Below are 21,675 nucleotides of genomic sequence, written 5' to 3' on the forward strand. Positions count from 1 at the left end.
GAACTCAGAAATCCGCCTGCCTCTGCCTCCCGAGTGCTGGGATTAAAGGCGTGCGCCACCACCGCCCGGCTCTAAAGCCCGCTCTTAATGGAGGCAGTTTCTCAGTTGAGGCTCCTTCTTCAGTTCAGGTGATCTGGCTTGTGTCAGGTCCCATAAAGAGCCAGCACCTACCTGCTTCTCTGTGGTATTTTCTGAACCTTGGTGTGTGAGGTTGTGAGTGTGGGTGGGCTGGTAACACAGATGTCCTGTTTAGGGATGAACACTGAAGAGCCACTTATCCTTAGCACTTTCAACAGTTGACAGCTTCTCCTTAAACAGTCACCCATGGCAAACAGCAGCGTCTTTGACCAGGCCGGATGGCTGGCAGTACTAGTCTGTGGTCCTAAACATAAGTAGTTAGAAGTCAATTTGTCAGGCACATCGTGTCCCCTTAGCAAAGCAGCAGCAATTGCTTTCCCACTGGGCTGTTGAACAAGGTTACAGGATCAGATGTGAATTCCCTCTGTAGGTTGGACCTCAAATCCAATCAGAAAGCAGTTGGCTATTACCCCTGTAACAGGCGTCCCACTATGATTAGTCAGCATAGTTTGCCCAACAAGTTGCATGCAGGGGTCGTAGCTGAATGACCCCCTTCCCCGAATTGGCATTCGAAGTATAACCACTATTCATTTCCCAAATATTTTTTTGTGTATTAGGAATGACCTCTGATCCTTGCTAATACCTGTCAGTAATTCCTTTAAACTTCCTTAATTTAAGGCCTCGTGCCATGTAAAATAAAATTCGTGTACTTTTTAGAGATCATACTCTTATTTAAACTCCTTAGAAGAGGTGGCTAATGGGTATTGCGGACAGCCAGACTGCTCCTGGCTGTGCGTCCTTAGGCAGCTCACTCACCTTACCTGCTTGTGCATTTGACATTGAGGATGGACTAGGAAGGAGTTTAAGGATGAACTGACTAACTGGATGAAAATGCTTAGGAGAGTAATGCTTAAGTAAATGAGGTTTTGCTAGTATTTGTCAGCTAGTGTACAGGGTCTGAGTATTTAGTAGGCTACTACACGAAGTATGAAGTTCAAAAATAGCTTGAAAAAAATGTGGTCTAGCTGAGTCGCAGAGGCACGTATGGGCTGGGTTCTGTCCTTTCCCACTTGTGTTTCTCTTAGCTGTTCTCAGTCTTTTACATCACGGGACTGTTCTTAGTGAAGTGCGTCAGTCTCCCAACTGACTTAGTCTCTCTCCCTCACCCCCCATCTCTCTTCCGGAAAGCCCATCTGGACATTTTCAGTTTTGATTTTTCTTCAAAGCTCTGGAGTCTGTCCACTTGGCACAGTCAGGGTGTAAGGACCGCCCGGTCCCCACCTTCTGCTTTAGAAGCCTCATGTTACAGGCACGTGCTTGTGCTCTGCAGAGGATGCGCCTGTTGAGTATGTTAAAGGTGATTGGATGTGCAGAGGCCTGTCTTAGAAGGAATGCTGCATGACAGATGACTCATCCTCTCGGTCCATATGGCTTTGGAGAAGCATCCAGCTAACCGTGGGTGGAAGTCAGTGCTGTGGATGCGAGCCAAGGGAACAGCAAGTTGGTCAGAGCGATGGTGTGTGTTCCGACTGGGCCAGCTCCATCCTTGTTAAAATGTTCATCTCTGTCTGCTTCCACAGCACTTAGATAGCAAACACCTATTTTATTTTGTTCTCTCTTTGAGGCAGAGTCTCATTAAGTAGCTCAGATGACGCCACACTCACAGTAATCGTTTTCCTAAGCCCCCAAATGCTGGGATTACAGATGTGAGCCACCATGGTAGATTTTTAAAAATATTTTAATTTGGTGCATTGGTCAGCTTTCATTGCTCTTAACCCTAAGTAGAGTAGTGAATAAACAAAAAGTTGTATTTAGTTTGAAGTTGTAGAGGCTGTGTTAGTTACTTTTCTGTTGCTGTGGTGAGATACCACAACCAAAAGCAGCTCTTGGAAGAATGGGTTAATTTGTGCCAGGGTTTTTAGAGTCCATAATACCAAGGAAGACATGGCAGCAGGCAGCTGGGGCAGGAGGCAGAGAGACCACCCCTTCAATGTCAGACACAGAGCAAGGCAGCAAACCGGAAGTGTGCCTAGGCTTTCTATATATCTGTCACCTTCCCAAGCAGCATCACCAGCCGGGGACCAAGTGTTTCAATGCCCGAGGTGTGGAGAGCAGCTATTACTCAAACCGCAAGGTCAGACAGCGTAGGGGGTGGAGCTTGACTGCATCATATCATGGTAGATTGCATCTTAGTAAGGGCACACAAGAAAGATTCACCACCCCCCAGCTCTAAAAAGGTCACGTAACCACATGCATCGTCTCACTGGTAACTAAGTCTCAGCACAGATCTTTGGGGGATGTGCACAGCTCACGTCCAAATCATAGCATTAGTTTTCCTGGGGGGGGGGGGAAGCGTCCTCGCAGTTTGGAAAATAATTTTTAAGCTCTTTAATTCAAGATAAAGATAACGAAGGTTTTGTAGACAGTTTTCACTGGCACCATTTTGCTTGATTTATGTTGCCTTTGGCATATAAGTATATAAGATAGTTATACAATGCTTGTGAGATTGTTCATCAGGTTAATGCTCTTGATACAAAAGCTAACTACTTGAGTTAGTGGTGGAGAACAGAACTCAGTTCTATTAAGTTGCCCTCTGACCATCACAGGTCATCGCCCATTTCTGCCTCCTCCCTCGAATAACTAAATGTAATATAACATTCTAAAATAGGCAGACAGACAACTCTTTTGCTGGTAATAATCGATTGTTCGTTCATGAGACAGGGTCTATGTAGTGTTGGCTGACTTGGGGCTCTCTCTAGCAGGCTGGCCTCTAGCTCACAGAGATCCTCCTGCCTCTGCCCCCTGAGTGCTAGGACCTGTCACACCATGCACGTCATTACAGTTCTTATAAGAACAGAAACACTGCAGCTGGTTTTGGTGGCATACTTGACAGATGGTCAGTTCTGTGCCAGCCTTAGGAATATGAAACTATCTTTCTCCCCGTCCTTCCCCATTTGATCCAGGGTCTCATGTAGCTTAGGCTGTCTGTAAACACACTATCTAGCTGAGGGCGACTGAATTCCAGTTCCAGGAGCCATACTCCTGCCATCATCTGCCTGAGCACAGTGGCCTCCTCTGAGTACAGACTGCAAGACTGCCGTGAGGCCACCATTGCTTGCTTAGATTCCTTACACACTTGGTTTTGAGTTCAGAAACTTTTTCTATTCCCAGATTTTTTTTTTTTTTTTTTTTGCAGCCCCACAATCAGTAACATATGGGTTGAGACTCACATTTTAAGAAGCTGGAATTAAGGGGGCTGTATTGCGTTGCTAATAGTACGGAGCTCACTGGAGGGATTTCTATTTATTTGTACGTACTCACTTGGCTGCTAAAGTCAGGCTGTTTGCATTTACAGTCATGCCTTGCATGATTGTTTTCCGGGAGAGTGATCTCAGACCTGAGGCATCCCCGTGTGCCTGCCCACCCACCTAGCCCTTGGAAGGAGATGCATGTCCAGACACTGGACCAGGGGTCCTTGGGCTGAGGGTTTCACGGTGCATTTGCAGAGTGGTGTTCAGCCGGTTAGACTGGGTTTGCCATCGTTCTCTCTGCATTTTCTGATTCCTTTTCCTAGGCTGACCTCTGCGGAATGCCGCTCCCCACTGGGCAGCAGATGGCCACTGGGAATGAGCAGTACACTGTCCCATCACACCTCGTAGGGAATGCTCGGAGCTTTCCCTGCTGTCCTTGTGATTGTGCGTGATCCTGGGTGCTTGATAGACCAGTTTAGGTGACTGAGGAGTTGCTGTAAGGTAAAATGGAAAACAGCCCCACTCTCAGAGTGTGTGAGTGCTACCATGTGTTCCATAAGATGGTTCCGCATGTTTCTAAAGTACATGAAATCGGTCCGTAGCTGATTTTGCACTTGACTGACAGTGAAGGAGAAAGCGAATGGGCTTAGGACGGATATGGCAGAGAGATCATTCCACCAGTGACCATGCTTGTCCCTCAGAGATATGGCAGAGAGATCATTCCACCAGTGACCATGCTTGCCCCGCAGACCTTGGTGACTTCAGTGTAATCCCTGGAACTCCCACAGAGAGAGAGAGAGCTGACCCTGAAAGTTGCCCTTTAACCTCTACGAGTGCTAGAGCACATGTGTGTGTGAGCACTGGAGTGTGAACATGCAAGAACACATGTGCACACACACACACATGTGTTAGAAGCATACTTAAGCTCTCCGACATAGCAGGGGTGGAAGATGATGGCAGCTTGTTAGACGAGGTGACATCCATGTTCAGGAGATAAATAGGCTTATGTTAGAATAGTCTCTGTCACACTCCTGGAGGCTCTGATACAGTGCAGATTGTTTGACAGTTTTTCTGTCCCTAATGTGAAGAATTGGAGCAGTGGCTCTTAAGTGAACATGGCTAAGATAGTGTGATGATGCACATTTTATATCCCAGCACTTGGTGCAGAGGCATGTATGAGGTCATACATGGCAAGGTCCAGGCCATCCCAGGGTACATGGTGAAACCATATCAAAGTTTAGGTCATATTTTTTTTTTTTTGCATTCTTTTTTCTCTGGTTTGATACATATACATATAAGAATATATATATATATATATATATATATATATATGTACTTAACATGTAGAACTTGATAGAGGTGTCTCCTGTGTGCTTGGTTTTCCTGAGGGATCAATGGTATTGGTTTTCTGTTGCCGTGATAAAATGCCATGATCAATAGAAAGTTAAGGAAGGAAAGGGTTGTTTATTTTAGCTTTCAGTTCCAAATTGACAGAGCTCATCATGGTGAGGAAGGCATGGCATGGCAGGCAGGGAAGCTGGAGGCCAGCTGATAACATGTCATCTGCACATAGGTCAGGGAGGGAGAGGAGACGGCTGTAAGTCTCAAAGTCTGTCCCTGGTAACAGGCTAACTCCTGCAAGGTTCTACCTCCTAAAGTTCTGTAACCTCCCCCCAAAACTGCCAAGATTCTACTTTCTAACAAGGCCATTAAATATCTTGATATTCTTGAGAAATAATTTTATTTCCATTTAAATAGTGTGCTAAAGGAAAGCACAGAGCTTCATAAGGCGTCTAGTTTCATTGAAACCAGCTAATGGTTTTCTGAATAGCAGTAATTGGTGAGTTACAGCCAATGGAGACATAAAATCACATTTTGATACCTGACTTGGATCCGCCTAACCCCCTTGAGATAGACCCCCCTGTATCCTAGGACGGCTTCCAATTCCTTATACAGTAGAGACTGGCCTTGACTCCTAATCCTGGTTCTACCTCCTGAGTGCTGGGATTACAGGCATGCTCCATCCCAGTCAGTTCATGTGATGTTGGGCCAGGGCTCAACCACACACTCTGTCCCCAGGCACTGGTTTAGTTGCCTAGGCCAGCCTCCACTGCCCTGCCTTGCCAGCCTTCCCAGTAGCTGATGCAGGTCTGGGTGCTTAACATTTTTTAAAAAATCAGGCTTGTTCTAGACGTTCAGAAGGTCTCTGCGTTTCCTGTGTCCTGTCACGCACTTCCTAACAAGGCTACTAGTAGACATAGTTAAGTCCTAGGCATTTGTTACTGTTATTAATATCAATATAACTTGTGCTGTGGCATTCTTTTCTCTTGGAATTTTTTGAGACAGTGTCATGTAGTCCATACTGCCCTTGATGCCCTAATGTAGCCAAGGATGGCCTTAAATTCCTGATCTTTTACCTCCTGGGGTTATAGGACTAGCATCATGTCTGGTCCACTCTTATGTCAGAATTACATGACACCATGTTTGTTGCCTACTTGATTTCTCACTGCCCTTGCTCACCTCCCTCTAGTGGGCAGAGACACTGTGTGTTCATAGCTGGATTGTCAGGGTTTAGCATAGTACTCCACATGGTAAAGGCTTCTGAATGAACATTGTCCATTTCAGAAAGACCTTACCTTTAACCAGTGTCTGAGCCCTCACAGGACGCTTGTCCAGCTATTTTCCTTAGTGCAGAAATGAATGGGCCTGTGGTGAAATCCTTTGGGTCCCTTTGTCTTGAGATACAGTGGTCCCAGTTTCCTCCTAATTTGTCTGTGCACAGAGAACAAAGAGAATTCTTAGAGGAGCCTTTACATATGGCTTCCCACATGGTAGCTCCTGCTTCCACACAAGGGGCCTCTTCCCTTACAGGGGAGGAGGTACAGTATGGGAATTCTGTGGTTTAAGAACCAGTGGGGCGGGATAGATGGCTCAGTACTTGAGAACAGAGGATCCCACACCCTCAAGACAGCTCCCAACCATCTATAGCACCAGGGTATCCTAGACCTCATACAGCCTCTGCAGGCACTAGCCATGTGTGTGATTGCACGTAAGTGCACACCAGCAAGACATACACATGTTGATCTCATGCAAATAAGTAGAAGTAAAGACCAAGGGTTAGATTGGAAGAACCCTTCCTGGAGGATCTCGGGAGAGCTCAGTATAGACGTTCTTCCAAGAGTTTTCCTTTATTTGCTAAGGTCACTTTGAAGAGGCAGACTTAAGACTTTTGGTGTTTTGAAACGGGGTCTCATAACCAGGCTGGCTTCACGACATAGAACCCTGAGCCTCCTGTGTCTGTGTGCTTGTTATCAGCACAAACCTAGACATTCCTGAGAGGAGGGGGATCTCAACTGAGCGATGGCCTGTGGGGGTGTCCGTGTGGGCATCCTTTTGGTTGTTGATCAATGTGGGAGAGGGCCTGGCCTGCTGTGGGCAGTCCCATTCTTGGGCAGGTAGTCCTGGGAAGTATAAGAAAGACAGCTGAGTGTGGGCCTGGGGGCAAGCCAGTAAGCAGCATTCCATGGTTCTTGCCTCTGTGTCTGCTTGAGGTCTCGTCTGACTTCTCTCAGTAATGACAGACTCTTATAGATAACCCTTTCCACCCTAAGTTGTTAAGGTTACTTTTGCACTAAGTTGCTTTAAAAAGTGAACCAGGATCCTCCTACGTACTGGGAACAGGTTTGCGCTACCCTGTCTAGCTCACAATTTTTGAATTTTGAAAGCCTGGATCATGTCTATCAGTTCATCACTAACTCCTAAGCTCTTACGGGCCGGGCCCCTTATTACACATCTCTCATATTTCATATACATCATGCTCTAGAGCAGTGGGTCTCAACCTGCCTAATGCTGTGACACTTGAACACAATTCCTCGTGCTGTGGTGACCCCAGCCATAAAATTATTTTGTTGATACTTCCTTCCTGTTATTTTGCTACTGTTATGAATCATACTATAAATATCTGATTTGCAGCTGCCAAAAGGGGTTGTGGCCCAAGGGTTGAGAACCACTGTTCTAGAGAATCCCAGGACACTGCAGTGAGCAAGGGGCGAGGGTCTCTAGAGCACCTGGTACAGAAGGGGATATAGAGGGCACAGCTCTTACCAAGCATGCCACTTACTCTTTTCATTGTCTTAGTGAAGGTGGAGTGAGATGGATTCAGAGGTTAGAACCATGAGTGGGGAAATAAGGAACAGTCACATACGGGCAGAGAGCAGGGCCTGCCTCTGAGCTGTAGGGCTCGGTAGGTCTCCTTTTCCTCTGTTGCTAAGGACTCTGGGCTGATACACACTCCCTCACTAGGGATGCCTGGGAGAACGCCACCTGCCTCCAGCCATAGCTGCTCCGTGGCTCATGACCAGGAGCCGCATCTTGTCTTTTATCTGGACACCCACAGTTGGGATGATCAGAAGTGACCATAGGCAGGAAGGGGCTTTTCACAAGGTGCCAACTGGGGCAGACACGGGAGGCTGTTGCCTTACAGAACTGCACGGTTACGTTCACTAGGCAGAGGGCCTGTTCTTCGTGATCGTGTGGGAGCTGACCTTGACTCTGCACCTCTCTGTAAATGCTATCCAAATTAGAAAGCCAGATGCAGCCCACTTCCATTGCCCTGCTCTGACCGCAGCTGTTGCTGAGGGGTTCCTCTCTAGTCGCCCTCCTCAGACTCCTGTGGAGGTTCGGAGGACCAGCTGCCAAGTCCCAGTGGCCAGAAGCCACTTCTCACTGTACCTCAGAAATCTGTGAGGATCCGAGGCAGACCTGTTGGTGCTGTGGTTAGTGGCGCAGTGTGGTAGATTCAGAAAGGTTTCAGCTTTCCACCACGAGGCTGAATGAACTAGGCGGCAGCATGTTTTCTAGATTGGATTAATGGCCATGTGGTGATGGGTGTGGAAGGCTAAGGTAGACAATTCCCGTAAGGCTGGAATTATCACGAGAAAGGAGCTTCAGTTGAGGAAATGCCTCCATGAGGTCCAGCTGTAAGGCATTTTCTCAATTAGTGATCAAGGGTGAGAGGGCCCCTTGTGGCTGGTGCCATCCCTGGGCTGGAAGTCTTGGGTTCAATAAGAGAGCAGGCTGAGCAAGCCAGAGGAAGCAAGCCAGTAAGTCCTATCCCTCCATAGCCTGTGCATCAGCTCCTGCTTCCTGACCTCCTTGAATTCCAGTCCTGACTTCCTTGGTGATGAACAGCAATGTGGAAGTGTAAGCTGAAAACCCTTCCCTCCCCAACTTGCTTCTTGGTCATGATGTTTGTACAGGAATAGAAACCCTGCCTAAGACAGGTGGGTATTGAGTTTGGTCTTCACTCTGCTGGGATATTTAACCACACAGTAGGTAGCTAGTGTACTGCCACCCAGTTCTTCAGAACACTCATTACCAGTAATTCTCTCTCCCTCTCCCTGATGCTATCTCTGAAACTGGGCCTTATTCTGTAGTCACGCTAGCCTAAAATTCACAGCAGTCCTGTCTCAGCTCCTCCCAAATGTTGATTACAGGGTCAACTTCCAATTGTAAAAAATCTCTTATTAGTGGAGAAGTTGTAAATGCTGCCACCTGTTGACCAAATGTGCACGTGCATCCAACCCACTCTCAGCGTCCCTGCACAGGCAGCACTCACCCAGGTCTCAGGGGCTGTCAGCAACCTAGTTTAGTGGAACAGTACCACTCTGGGTTGGCAGTCTGTCTGCGTCACCGTTGTGATGAGTAGTAGCCTCTTCAGTCAGATTCATATTTTCTGTCTCCCCCTCCTCGTTCTATGTGTGTGTGCGCATGTGCACATGCAAGTGCGGAGTTTTGAATCCAGAGTCTTACATCCTCCCTCTTGCTGAGCTTCCCTCCATGTCCCCAGAAATGACTCCCCTTACTTAGACATGGGTCTGTCTATTCAAAGATTTCCATAGATCATGGTTTTAACCTGGAATTTATATGAGGGGTTCTTTTCATGAGCGGGTATCTTAACGGTTCAATCGTTGTTCCAAGAACTTGAATCTCATTCAGTTTCAAGGATAAACCTCTAAAAGGGAAGTCGGATCAGCAGATAATGAAGGCTAGCTACATAGGTCAGGAAAGCAAAACGCCTACATTTCTTTACCATTCCCTTCAGTCTGGCCATTCATATAGATGTTCTTGATTGATAGGTCTTTATACAGTGCTCCTACCAGTGTGTTCATTTCAAAAATGTATGTGCCAGCAGTGGCTAAAGGGCTAGCTTACCATACTTTGCTCCGCAGTGTGCTTGGCAGCCTACAGTGCTAGAATTACATCTGAATGACTTGTGCTCAGCCCAGCCTGAGGAGTACACCACCTACCACTCTTAGGATCCAGGCACTAAGACTTCAGCTGGGCCTAAGCTGAGGCTAAGAAGCATAATTTTAAAATCTTGAAAGTCGTTAAATGGCACTGCCCACTTTTCAAAGCCTCATGATCAAAGTTTCAGCCTGTTCCTCAGGACCTACCCCAACAGCTCAGATATCTTCAGAGGCTCAGTCTTATGTCCAGGGCTTTAGGATGCCGCACCTACCCTGACAGCGCTGTTCAAGGCCTGTCGCTTCTAACCACTGTTTCTGTAACGAGTGGGCGTGAGCTAAAAGGCAAGCCAAGCCTCCCTGTGTCCCACCTCAGCTTCTGTGACGGAGTCTCCTCCTCATACCTTATTATTGAAGAAGAAAATGACAGTGTGTATGAACCCAGATTTATATCTTGTCATTTTTCCACATTTAGAAAACTGGACAGACCTGTAAATTTTGCAGCAACCAGATAGTTTTTAAAGGACTAGCTTAACTTGTAGCCCTGACTGGCCTGGAACTTGCTATATAGACCAGGCTAACCTCAAACAAACCTTTCCGCCTTCCAGTGCTGGATTAAAGGTATACGCCACAGCATTCGCTCAGGCTTAAATCTTTTAGGCTAACTTTCCTTTTTCTTTTCTCCCTTTCTTTCTTTTTCTTTCTGAGACAGGGACTCCCGTATTTCCCAAGATGGCCTGGAATTCATAACTCTCTTGATGTAGCCTCCCAAATGATGGAATCATGGGTGTTTGCTACCATTCTCCTGACATATTTCAAGTGTACCATAATGGAGTTCCTAGGTTACATGGTACATAAAGTATAGGTAAAGTGTCTGTTGATTCAGGATTTCAAAGCCTATAGTTACTTGTGGTAACCAGAGAATAAATAACAAGCTATAAGAGCTATAGGGACCCAGATAGGAGTCTGTACTTGAGCAGAAGAGGAAATAGAGAAAATACAGTTTGCCCAGCAGCACAAGAGGAGTGGTTAACAGGCTGGGTTAGTGGTTTTTCAGTTCAGTGCAGTCTGTTTTGATCATGCGACTCCTTAGACCTAGCATAGAAGCTGGGCTATAAAAGAGTATCCAGAGGTAGTTATAGTCTCTATTAAATCCTTTTGGCGTATATAGATTTTATTATTCCCAGACTTATTTTTCTCCCAGTTGATTTTTCTGTTTGTTTGGCCCTTAGGATTCCCAAGGACATTAGTGCAGGCAGAAGCCCTGGACAGAATCTGTGATGTGGACCTAGTAATCAGTTTGAATATTCCTTTTGAGACACTTAAAGATCGTCTGAGCCGACGGTGGATTCACCCTTCTAGCGGGAGGGTCTATAACCTGGACTTCAACCCACCTCAAGTGCTGGTAAGATACACCATGCTGGATAGAGAACAGGAGTATGATGTGTTTGGGGTTGGGGGGGGCATGGAAAAACATTGGCCAAACAGCATAGAAAAGAGTTTAAATTCAGTAGCCACCAGAGTGGAGAAAGCTAGGACTAGAAAGCTTAACAAGACAGGGCATCGCTGGTGACCTGGGAAAAGCGTCACTCTCCTTGTTGTTTTATTAAACTGTAGGTGATCACTGATTGATTGACTGATTGAGACTGACCTCTATCTGATTAGTCCTCAAACTCAGAATGCTGGGAAAACCCGTTTTAAAGCCAAATTGACAGTGTGTAGTTTTAAAAGGACTAAAGTTTAAATTTCCGTTTGGTCAGCTGTTGTGAGGATGGCCCGAGCAAGTGAAAAAGGTGTGATTATTTCAGGGGTTATAGTGGCAAAAAAGCAAATAAAAAACCAGTGTTCAGCTATAAGACTTTATAAGACCTGGGCAATAGCTGCAGGATCTTCGCTTACAGAGTTGGGAGAAAGAATGAACATGGGGTTTTCTCTGCTCTTCAGTATTGGGGTTCAGAATCCCTGGGCCTTGTGTCTATTCCTTAAGAATCCTACCATTGAAGTAGACCTCCACTCCACTCCCTGCTGTGGGTGCCCAACTCAGACACAATGCTCTAGCCTTGGTCTCCCGAATGCCTGGGATTGTGGGTGTGCACCCCATGCCTGCTCAGACTACTTCTGACCAGCGTTTCGTTAGGTTCTTCCTCTGGCTCTCTGATGACTGACTGAACTAATGCAGGAGCCCAGCTGCTGGCTCTTGGACTGGAGTAGGTAACATGGTATCTTACTGGATAAATCTTCATACGGAACAGGCCTTGAGTGTAGGTGAAGCAGTAAATGATTGCAGGGAGTTAAGCTGGTGTCACTACTGCTGGTCACCGTTGTGCCAATAATGTCCTTAATATTGTCAGTTCATGTGTGATGTGTCTCCTTTCTTTCTTTCTTTTCTTTCTTTCTTTCTTTCTTTCTTTCTTTCTTTCTTTCTTTCTTTCTTTTCTTTTCTTTTCTTTTCTTTTCTTTTCTTTTCTTTTCTTTCTCCTAATTGATCTGTTTGTTCACTCAATCTTTCATATGTTTCATGGTTTCACTGTGTTGGCCAGACTGGTCCTAGCCTTTTGAGTGGCTGGGTGAGCAGGAATGTGCCCGCTCAAGTGTAAACCAAGGTACATTGATAGGAAAACCAATAGGGAGAGAAGAAAGGAGTTTGAAAATCCAGACAGGAAAGCAGAAACCTATCTCACAGAAGCTGATCAATTCTTACAATACCCAAAAAGCTCTTCTTACTGGCATGCTACATTCCAAAGGCCAGCTCCTCCTGAAAGAACATATAATTGCCACTACAGGTAGAAGTGAATAGCCTGTTCCACCAGCCACTGGTGTCTTCCCAGGATAGAGTGAAGCTGCTGCCCTAGTGCCACTCTACTTCTGGAAACAGTGCTGTGTTTGCTGATACTCTAAAGTGAGTGCTAAGCACTGTGGCTCTCAGGTCAGGCACGGCCTCTCCTCTCCTTTCACACCAACACAGCGCCTGTGATAATGGTGTGTATTATCACGCATTATCAGTGTGAATCCCAAGACCCCCAGCTGCAGCAGGATTTCAGTGCATCATGGTCAGCTTTAGTGGTCCATCTGAGACCCCAGAGTTCTTCCCTAGACTGTCTTTGCCAGATTCATGCCTGCAGCTTTCCCCAGAGAGGACAGCTGTGGGTTTGGGAGCAGAGTTCCGATGCTGCTACTGTGCTATGTGTAGGCAGCCATGCTTCCTGAAGGATTGAAAGTATGGGAAAGGAAATCTGTTTATGTAGCCTGATTTGTCTGAAACTAACTATATAGACCAGGTTGGCCTTGAACTCACAGAGACACCTGCTTCTTCCTCTGCTGGCATTAGAATGCTTGTCTCTGATGGACCTAGATATTAGTATCACAGCTATTTTGACCTTAGGACATGTCATTAATTTCAGAGATTGAATCAAAGTTTTGTTGTCTTTATATTACAGTTATTTGTTTGTACATATGAATGTGCACACGTGTGGGTGCCACAGCACAGGTGTGGAGGACTCAGGTCAATTTGCAGGGCTCAATTCCCAGCTCACAACTTTCCTAACTCCAGTTCCAGAGGTTCTGACTCCCTCATACATGCAAGCAAAACACCAATGCACATAAAATAAATAAATAAATCATAAATATCATTTGTGGGATGTATTTATAAGTATGTGAATAGTTAAGATTTAGTGCCTTTTCAGGACATGGGGTCACAACGAAGCCCCAGGCCTGTTGCATATGTGCTTGGAGTTCACTTTGATCACATGGGAACAAGAAAGACCTTGGCAATGCCCAGTAACGGTTGGCCATGTTAATTGGCTTTTCTGGTATTTTAGGGGATTGATGACATCACTGGTGAGCCACTTGTCCAACAGGAAGATGATAAACCTGAAGCACTTGCTGCAAGGCTAAGACGGTACAAGGATGCGGCAAAACCAGTCATCGAACTGTACAAGTAAGTATTTGTGTGTCTCAGTGTATTCATAACAAAGAGCCTGGTGATGGGGAGAGCACTGGACCAAGGCTAAGTGTAAAGGCCCGTTCCTCCCAGAAGGTAGATGAAGTGGTGAGAGGTATATAGGAGGTAAAGTCTGTTGTGCTTATTCCAGAACTATTAGAACATGAGTAGTTATCTGTCTGTAAAATTGTCCAGACTTCTCTCCTTTGGCGGGTGGGGTTGGCAGTTGATATTGAGGTTCCATGAATGTTATCCAGGTGTCCCATCTCACAGCTCCAGACCCTCATTGATAGACTAGGCCTGGCTGGAAAATTATAAATAGACTAAGAGATGGTACCTGCTTTGACCTTGGATCTTTGCCTGTCCTGATGCAACCTATTAAGCAACCTAAATGGTGTTTATTTGGCTTGTCTTTTAGGAGCCGTGGAGTGCTCCACCAGTTTTCTGGGACGGAGACTAACAGAATCTGGCCTTATGTTTACACACTTTTCTCCAACAAGATCACACCTATTCAATCCAAAGAAGCATACTGAGCCTGCCATGGGAAGAACCAAGAAGACATGGTCGCCCACTCAATCATGCGTGTAGTCTTGGTGCCCTGGCCAAATTAGAAGCCAGCTGAGATAGCTTGCAGCATCTTTTCTAGTTTAAGTGATGAAGTAATGAGGAAAATCTAGTAGGTAGAAAGAATTCAGGAAGAAGGAAACCCTTCTCTGCCTTTGAAAGGGGCTCTGCGGGTGCATGGCGCCCTTCACAGGAACGCGTATAGACTGGATCTCCACCAGTATTGAGCCACCTGCTAGCTATCAGAGCCTTTTTGCATGCAGTGGTGGGCCCTCCGGTTTATCCCACCTTCCACAGGCTATGAAACCACGGCACTGTCTGCCTGAGAACTTGAAGGGCTGTGGTCCTGGCTTGCCCATTGCCATACGCTCTGACAATTGACGCTAATTGCACTCGGTGGTTGCTTTTCTCCGATGGACGGTCTCTCCCTGGCTCTCAGACATCCTCCTTTCTATTGTCTGAATCTTCTCTGCTTGCTCCCTTCTCGGGGTATTCAGTCCCATGATAGCTTCTGCATCTACCCTTCTAACTTCCTTTCTGCAAACTGAGAAGTAGGCGACTGTGTTCAGCCTTTCCCTTCTTCCTAGACACTGATCCAGGTAGAAGGCTTACTTGGTTAAACAGCTGCTCTATCTTGAGCCCACCCACTCTGTACCTCTTATTGTTTAAAAAAGATCCCCCCCAAAGTCTTCAGGGTTCTCAAAAAAAACAAGGGAAATGCTTACTTATGGAAATGTGGGGTGACTGTATCTTCTATGTAGAAGTAGTAGTAATCATATGGAAATCACTGGACTAATGAGATGGTTGGGTTCAAGGCAAGATGAATATTGAACATGCTGCTAAATATTAACGCTGTCAGTGTTTTTCTTCTGTGAGTGACTAACCAGACGGTGGGAGGTCTGTAAAGGGAGCAAGCCTCTGAGGGCTTGGAGCATCTTGCACTAGCTAGACGTAGCACCTGCACTGAGTAAGACAGCTTTACCGTTTTTTGGGAATGCAGAGTCCTTTTGTTTGTTTTCTTCCTGTTCCAAAGATGCAGTCTCTAAGTGGCCATAAAGTCCAGAAATTAAGATACTGAGGTTTTATCAGTCATTGTGTGTCAAGAAAGCATTTGTTAAGACTTTCCTTCCTGGATCCCAGACTTGTTGGCCACCTTGTGATCATTTTTACTCTTTTTCTGGGAAGAACAGGGAAATGTCTTCCCACTGCCTTAAAAAGGTGTCCTGCATCTGCCTGTCCCCAGGAGGTGGTCCTTTATTACTGGTGGTGACTTAGTGTGACATCTCATAGTCTGTGTGGGGTCAGGGTATGGGGTGGGCTTAGCACTTTAGTGGATTGAGACATTATTCCATTCTGAAGGTGTCATGTGTTCTGTGCTCCTGAGTCTGTCTGCCTCCCTGTACCGCTTGGACTCCTGGGGTTCCTCTCAGTCATTTGTCACGTGCATGTTCTGTGGCTGCCTTAGTGGAGATGTAGGCCAGCCTCCCCACTCATGTTCTCATTACAGAGAAGTAAGCTTCCGGAATGCGGCTGCACGGGGCAGGTGACCATCTGGGCAGTGTCATGATGCTGAGCACCTTGGAAGCTAGCTTCTGGATGTCACTTGGTAGGGGTTGAGTGATAAAAGCCCAGGCTTCCTGGAGGAGCAGGTCTGGAGTGGGAAACCCTGAGATTATTCCGAGGAACCAAGGGAAGTAGGGAGTTAAAGGGGTTCAGGGTAATTCCAGAGAGGTGGGGAAACTTCAGACTTCTTTCTTCCCCTCTTATAGAGTCTGGGGAGAGCAATAGGGTGTGAGCAGCTCCATGCCTGCACACTGTTGTTTCTCGATGCAGTACAAGCTCATTGGACTACGGTAGCCCCACTGGGACACCAGGGTCAGAAGAGCAGCAAGGGGCAAAAACATCTTTTCCAAAGTCTTGGGTGATTTCATATCTATTGGTATAAAGGTGTTTTCTGCAGCAGGCTTGGCTGCTTTTGTAGAAATGGTCATAAATACTGAAAGTGTCTTGACAAAGGTAGAATGGAAGGAGCATCTTTTCCTTCCTCAGGCCACCCAGGGTCAAGGGTCTGGGTGGTCTCTGAGGTTCTGACTTTACATTCACGGACTCCTCGTTCAGTTTGCTTCCCACAATCCTCTTGGGAACAACTGCATCTTTATTCCTCCAGTATTTATGACAAAAAGGTGCTATGAAGGAGGCCCTCTGAGTGAAGTGCACACTCTCAGGGCCTTTATAAGCATTGTGAATCTTTCCAGGCGCAACCAATATTTCCTATAAACAAGAGTCCAGGATATGAAGTCTCGCCCAGGCTCTTCATATGAGTAAACAGTAGCGCTTTGATTCAGTCCCAGGTGTTCCTGCTTCAGAAACCCATGGCCTTTACAGGATGTTGTCTGTCTTGACCTAAGCAGCTTGGGGCCATGAGCCTGCTTAGGTTTGCTTGTGGCCTCAGGGAGAGTGGCTGTGTGAGGGGATTTCTTTTTATATTCTTTGCCTAAGCAGAAGGAGTTCCCAGACACAAGACGCTAAGGCAGGCTGGGTTTAGACCAGGCTAATTGCCTCAGTTCTAGGTGTCAGGAAGCCAGGAAGCCATATGAAGGAAAGCTGACATCCACATTAAAATTAACCATAGCTGTTAACCCTTATTTTTGGTGTGGCAAACTGCACAATTCTTGCCAGAATAAATGCCGTCAACTGCCTCAGGGCACTCCTTGGTTTGACTGTTCGGTATGTGGTTGGGTGGGAGGGAGACAGGCTAAGGAAGCCATTGCCCAGGACTCCAGACAGTTGTAGGAAGCACAGTGTCTTTCAATAAAAGGCTCTTGTTTAAAACCTTTGCAGGGGGTACTGCACCTTCTCTCTGGGATTCGGGAAAAGGGAAGAAAAATTGAAAACCCCGGGCTTTGTGTGAACCGCAAGAAATGGTAGGGCTCAAGGCTTCTCTAGTTTTATGAGAACTTGTACTACTGAATTTGCGAATTTTTTTTTTTTTTTTTTTGAGCTGGACTACGTTTTGGGGGGACTACGTTGAGCTATGATGGCATTTCACTGTGATCCTCCAAGTTCAAGCCAGTCTTTAACTCAGTGTTGGCTTAAGTTTCCCTGGAGCTGACATGTCAGCTTTTCTTCAGTGACAGTTGGTGTTCCTCTTGATTTTGGTATATGTGCTTAATTCAGAGTCTGTTCTGTATATGCTATCCTAACTATTCATTGTATTAATTGATTTTTTTTGTTTTGTTTTTGTTACCTTGCTTGAAGATTGATTTGTATTGAATTTGATAGAAATAAATGTTTTTCTGCTTAATATGTGATTCACTTACTCTTTGTATTACTGTTTATACCCTGTAAAGCTTCACAGGGTCTCTGTTTGTACCCCTTGGTAGTTCTATTATCCACAGTTGTCTATAATTTGCAAAATGAAGCAAACAGTGTAACCTACACAAAGTAATGATGGCGAAGCAAACATGCCTCTGGTTCTATTTGTTTTCCTGCTGTATCGTTGCTATGTCCATGTGCCCTTGTGTTCCCTGCTTGCCCTGTCCTTCACCTGCTAAACCTGGAACCCTTTACAAGGTTGTCTACTGAACTGGGGCTGTGAAAGAAGTTCCTAAGTGCCCTTTCAGAAAAAAAAACCTGAGAAAATGAAGGCACAGCCCTTTCCCAACCCTGGTATGGCTTCCTCATCTGTGGGGCCTTCCAGAAGCTGAAACCAGCTGTAAGCAAGTTCTAAACTCATGTCTCCAGGCAGGATGGGGAAAGTCCATCTGGATAGGACGACTGTGTGGTAGGTTGTCATGGTCAAGACACTCATGCTCCCTCATTGGGAGAAGTTTGTATCCCTGTTCTCTGGGCTTCTTCATACTGGGGCATTGCCTGGCTTCGGGCATTAAAATGAGTAGATACACTGTGCCACTTTAGAGCTGGCACTGGAAGAGTCGGAGGTCTTGTAGTGATATGGGCAACGCAATGAGGTTCTTAAGGGGGAAATGTAGAGCAGACATGTACGCAGTCCATATGGGCGAGTCCATTTATTTATCTGAAAATAAAATTGGTTTTTAAAAGCCACGGAGACCTAATAATTTAGCTTTCAAAATATTTGTGTTGTACCTGTATCAGAGGAAGAACCAGGAGTCCGTTCTCTTCCCATGTAGGTCCCAGGGATCGAACTTGGGTCATCAGGTTTGATGGCAAGCCCTTTTGCTTACTGGGCCATCTTGCTGGCTCTGGGTTAGTCTATTCCTGCAAGATGGCATAGCCTAAGAGGACGAAGGGAGCTGAGCCGAGGAGGGTGTCTTGCCATCCAGTTACTGATTTATCAAACCTCATTATGTTCTAAGCATACAAAAGCAAACAGACTTTTGCCCTTGATGTGTGATTAGAATTATTAGAACTAACCCATTCACTGAGAGAGAGAATAGCAATAACTAACTCTTGAGCTAAGGAGAGGCCAAGGAAGAATTGATATTTGAGCTGAGGTTTGCTAGAAGGAGTCCAGGGAGATGCAGTAGTAGGGTGTGCAGGGAGGGGGTCTGAGTGCACGACTAGCCAGATGGAGGCCGCCTAGGCAGCCTGGGGGACAGGCGAGGTGGAATGGAAAAGGCCTTGGAGTTTGCTGGTGGGAGAGAGTGTAGACTGCCAGAAATTATGCCATATTTACATGACAATAAGTGACCCTGCCACTGTCGGGAGCTAAGGAATTCAGTTGGAGGGGGTGGTTAGGCTGTAACAGGAGGGAAAAGGGTGCATGCTCCAGTGGAGAAGTGAGAAGATGAGAAAATGACCGTAAGCTTGAGGCAAGATGGAATGATGCTCTGTGGCGGAAGTAGCGAGCTACCGCTCCTAGCCTGTTGCCGCCACTAGCAGAATGTGGCCTGCTGTAGCCCCATCCTCCACTTTCCTCAGATAAACCTGTACTTGGTGTATATTTAACATTTCAGACATTTAAACACTGCATTGGCCAAGCAGAACCTTGTGGGCCAATTTTAAGTTAGGCACCATAAAGGAATGAGGGACATCCTGGTGACTAGACCAGTCTGAGATAGGGGTTAGGTTTTGTATGTTACAGATGGGGAGACAATCAGAAACTGTCAGGCCTTAGAATTCTGGGTTATATGTGTGCCAGAGAGCACTGATTTTTCGTTTTGTTTTATTTGGGGGGGGGGGTGGTTCGAGACAGGGTGACTCTGTATAGCCTTGGCTGTCCTGGAAACTCTGTAGACAAGGCTGGCTTCGAACTTGGAAAGCTGCCTGCCTCTGCCTCCCAAGTGCTGGGATTAAAGGCATGTGCCACCACTGCCTGGGCACAGAGCACTGTATGCTTCAATCACTGGTTTGTCCCACTTGAGTTCAGCTTGGTATATCTACCCTACTTCACGCTAATGCAGGCTAGCTTTGACCTCTGTAGCAATGGTCTTGGTTCAGCCTCCCACAACACCCTGTTTCATACTAATTTTAAGCCATGAACCTATGAGCATCCCAATAATGAAGTAGTGGCCATCGCCAGACTTGAGGAAACCCATTTAAATCGTGTCTGATGCCAGCAGTTGGCCATGACAGACAACCTGAATCATGATGAACCTGAATGGTAAGTTCAGCCAAGCCTGGCCACTCAGTAGTAAATGGTTAAAGAAACCTCACTTAGGACTGCTCAGCTCTTCTCCCTCATTTTGACTCCCATTATCCAGGTCTTGACCACACAACCCAGTTACTTTGAGTGTTGGTTAAGATGAGAAGAAATGGGGTACAGAGCTATGCCACATGAGCTGAGAAGGAACTGAACTGTTGTGTTTCTCCTGCATCAGTCTTTTCTCTTGGCCAGGGTTCTGGAGTCAGTGCCTTTCACAGGCCTGGAAAGCCTCCAACGGAGAGATTGTCTCGCATCTGATCATGGATTTTCTCTATCCCACCATCTAAGGTCATGGAAGAACACAGTTTTCTGACAAGGAGTGATCAGGAATGAAGGGATGAAGCCAGGCGTGGTGGCGCACGCCTTTAATTCCAGCACTCGGGAGGCAGAGGCAGGGGCATTTCTGAGTTCGAGGCCATCAAGGCCAGCCTGGTCCACAAAGTGAGTTCCAGGACAGCCAGGGCTATACAGAGAAACCCTGTCTCGAAAAAAACAAAAAGAGGGGGGCTGGAGAGATGGCTCAGTGGTTAAGAGCACCCAACTGCTCTTCCAGAGGTCCTGAGTTCAATTCCCAGCAACCCCATGGTGGCTCACGACCATCTGTAATGGGATCCGATGCCCTCTTCTGCTGTGTCTGAAGACAGTTACAGTCTACTCACATGCATACAATAAATAAAATACGTTAAAAAAAAAAAAAAAGGAAAAAACCAAAAAAAAAAAAGGGGGGGGGGAATGAAGAGATGAACTGCCAAATCCAGAGCTAGGAGGCTAGAGCAGCTGCTGTCTTCAGAGAGATCGTCTACATACTCAGATAGTCTAGCTACATCTACTGTAACATCATTAAGAATAGCATTCCAGGTGACTGGACACAGTGACAGCAGGACAAACAGACTACCCTGAAAACATTGGTCATAGGACTTTTCACAGTATTGAGCCACCATGGTGAGTAGGAGCAAGGACAGTGGTGCTTCGGCCTGAGAGCCATCTTCTCCCTCAGTGTATTTAAACTTGCCCTCTATTAGCCCGCTTACTTGTTTAGCTCTATTTGTGTTAGTTGGTCTATCAGTCTTCGGTTTAACACGAGGAACTGGTGCATTTCCACGTGAGAGTCCTGCCTAAAATTTTATCAGTGTTGGTATTTGCAAGTTTTGTCAAGAAAATGAGGACTCTGAAAATAATAGCTACTTAGAAGTCTGAGCCGTTCCATACATCCTTCAAAAAACACAGAAAGCAACAAAAGCAGGATGACATCATTATTTAATTCATTTATAGCCAGGACGCCGTACTGCAAATTCCTATTTCATTTGAGTGGAGTAAATACCTGAATCAGGACCAGCTCTGTCACTCTTGTGGAAACAGAGTGTTAGGCAGGACTTACAGGAGAAAAACCCATAGAAACAAAGATTCCAGGAAATCTAAGACACCAGACTTGCCCTAGCACTGCCCCCAAAAGATACTGTTCATTAAGGAATATATTTCAAGGGGCTGGGGCTGTAGCTCTCTTTGAAGATGGTTGTATACCATGTTCAAAGTGGTGTTTGAAGTTAATAAACAGTAATATAAAAAAAGAAATATATTTCAGTGCACCAACAGAAGAGGGTGCTGTTCAGCAAAGTTCCATCGTTGCTGTAGAAACACCTGGGGCAGAAAAATCCAACATCTTGAGAAGGAGCCGAAAAAGCAGCCACTAGCCACACAAAATTATCTTTGTGTGTGTGTGTGTGTGTGTGTGTGTGTGTGTGTGTGTAGGTGCCACTGCTCACATGTAGAAGTCTGAGGACAACCTGCAGGAGTTGGTTCTCTTATTTTACCATGTGTATCCTTGAAATCAAAGAGAAGCTTGGTAGTAAGTGTCTTTACCCCCAGTCATCTTTCCAGTAACCTACAAAGCATTTTAAAAAGGAAATAGAGTGGGAATCTAAGTTCTATAGCTGATAAAGAATATCCAAGACCTAACTTCAGAGCAGAGGG

At 46.0% G+C, this 21,675-nt stretch overlaps 1 protein-coding gene across 3 annotated transcripts in view; it reads left to right on the forward strand.

The window, feature by feature from the left end:
• Nucleotides 1–17,382, forward strand: part of Ak4 (adenylate kinase 4) — a 47,736-nt gene extending 30,354 nt beyond the window's left edge. For all 3 annotated transcript variants that reach the window (XM_021200144.2, XM_021200145.2, XM_021200143.2), the window contains exons 4-6: nt 10,807–10,979; nt 13,393–13,511; nt 13,933–17,382. In XM_021200144.2, coding sequence (XP_021055803.1) covers nt 10,807–10,979; nt 13,393–13,511; nt 13,933–14,047 — 407 coding nt within the window. In that variant the 3' untranslated portion in view covers nt 14,048–17,382. The remainder of the gene's footprint in view (nt 1–10,806; nt 10,980–13,392; nt 13,512–13,932) is intronic.
• Nucleotides 17,383–21,675: the final 4,293 nt, after the last annotated feature.

Source organism: Mus pahari, chromosome 6 (genome assembly GCF_900095145.1).
Source record: "Mus pahari chromosome 6, PAHARI_EIJ_v1.1, whole genome shotgun sequence".
NCBI lineage: Eukaryota > Metazoa > Chordata > Mammalia > Rodentia > Muridae > Mus > Mus pahari.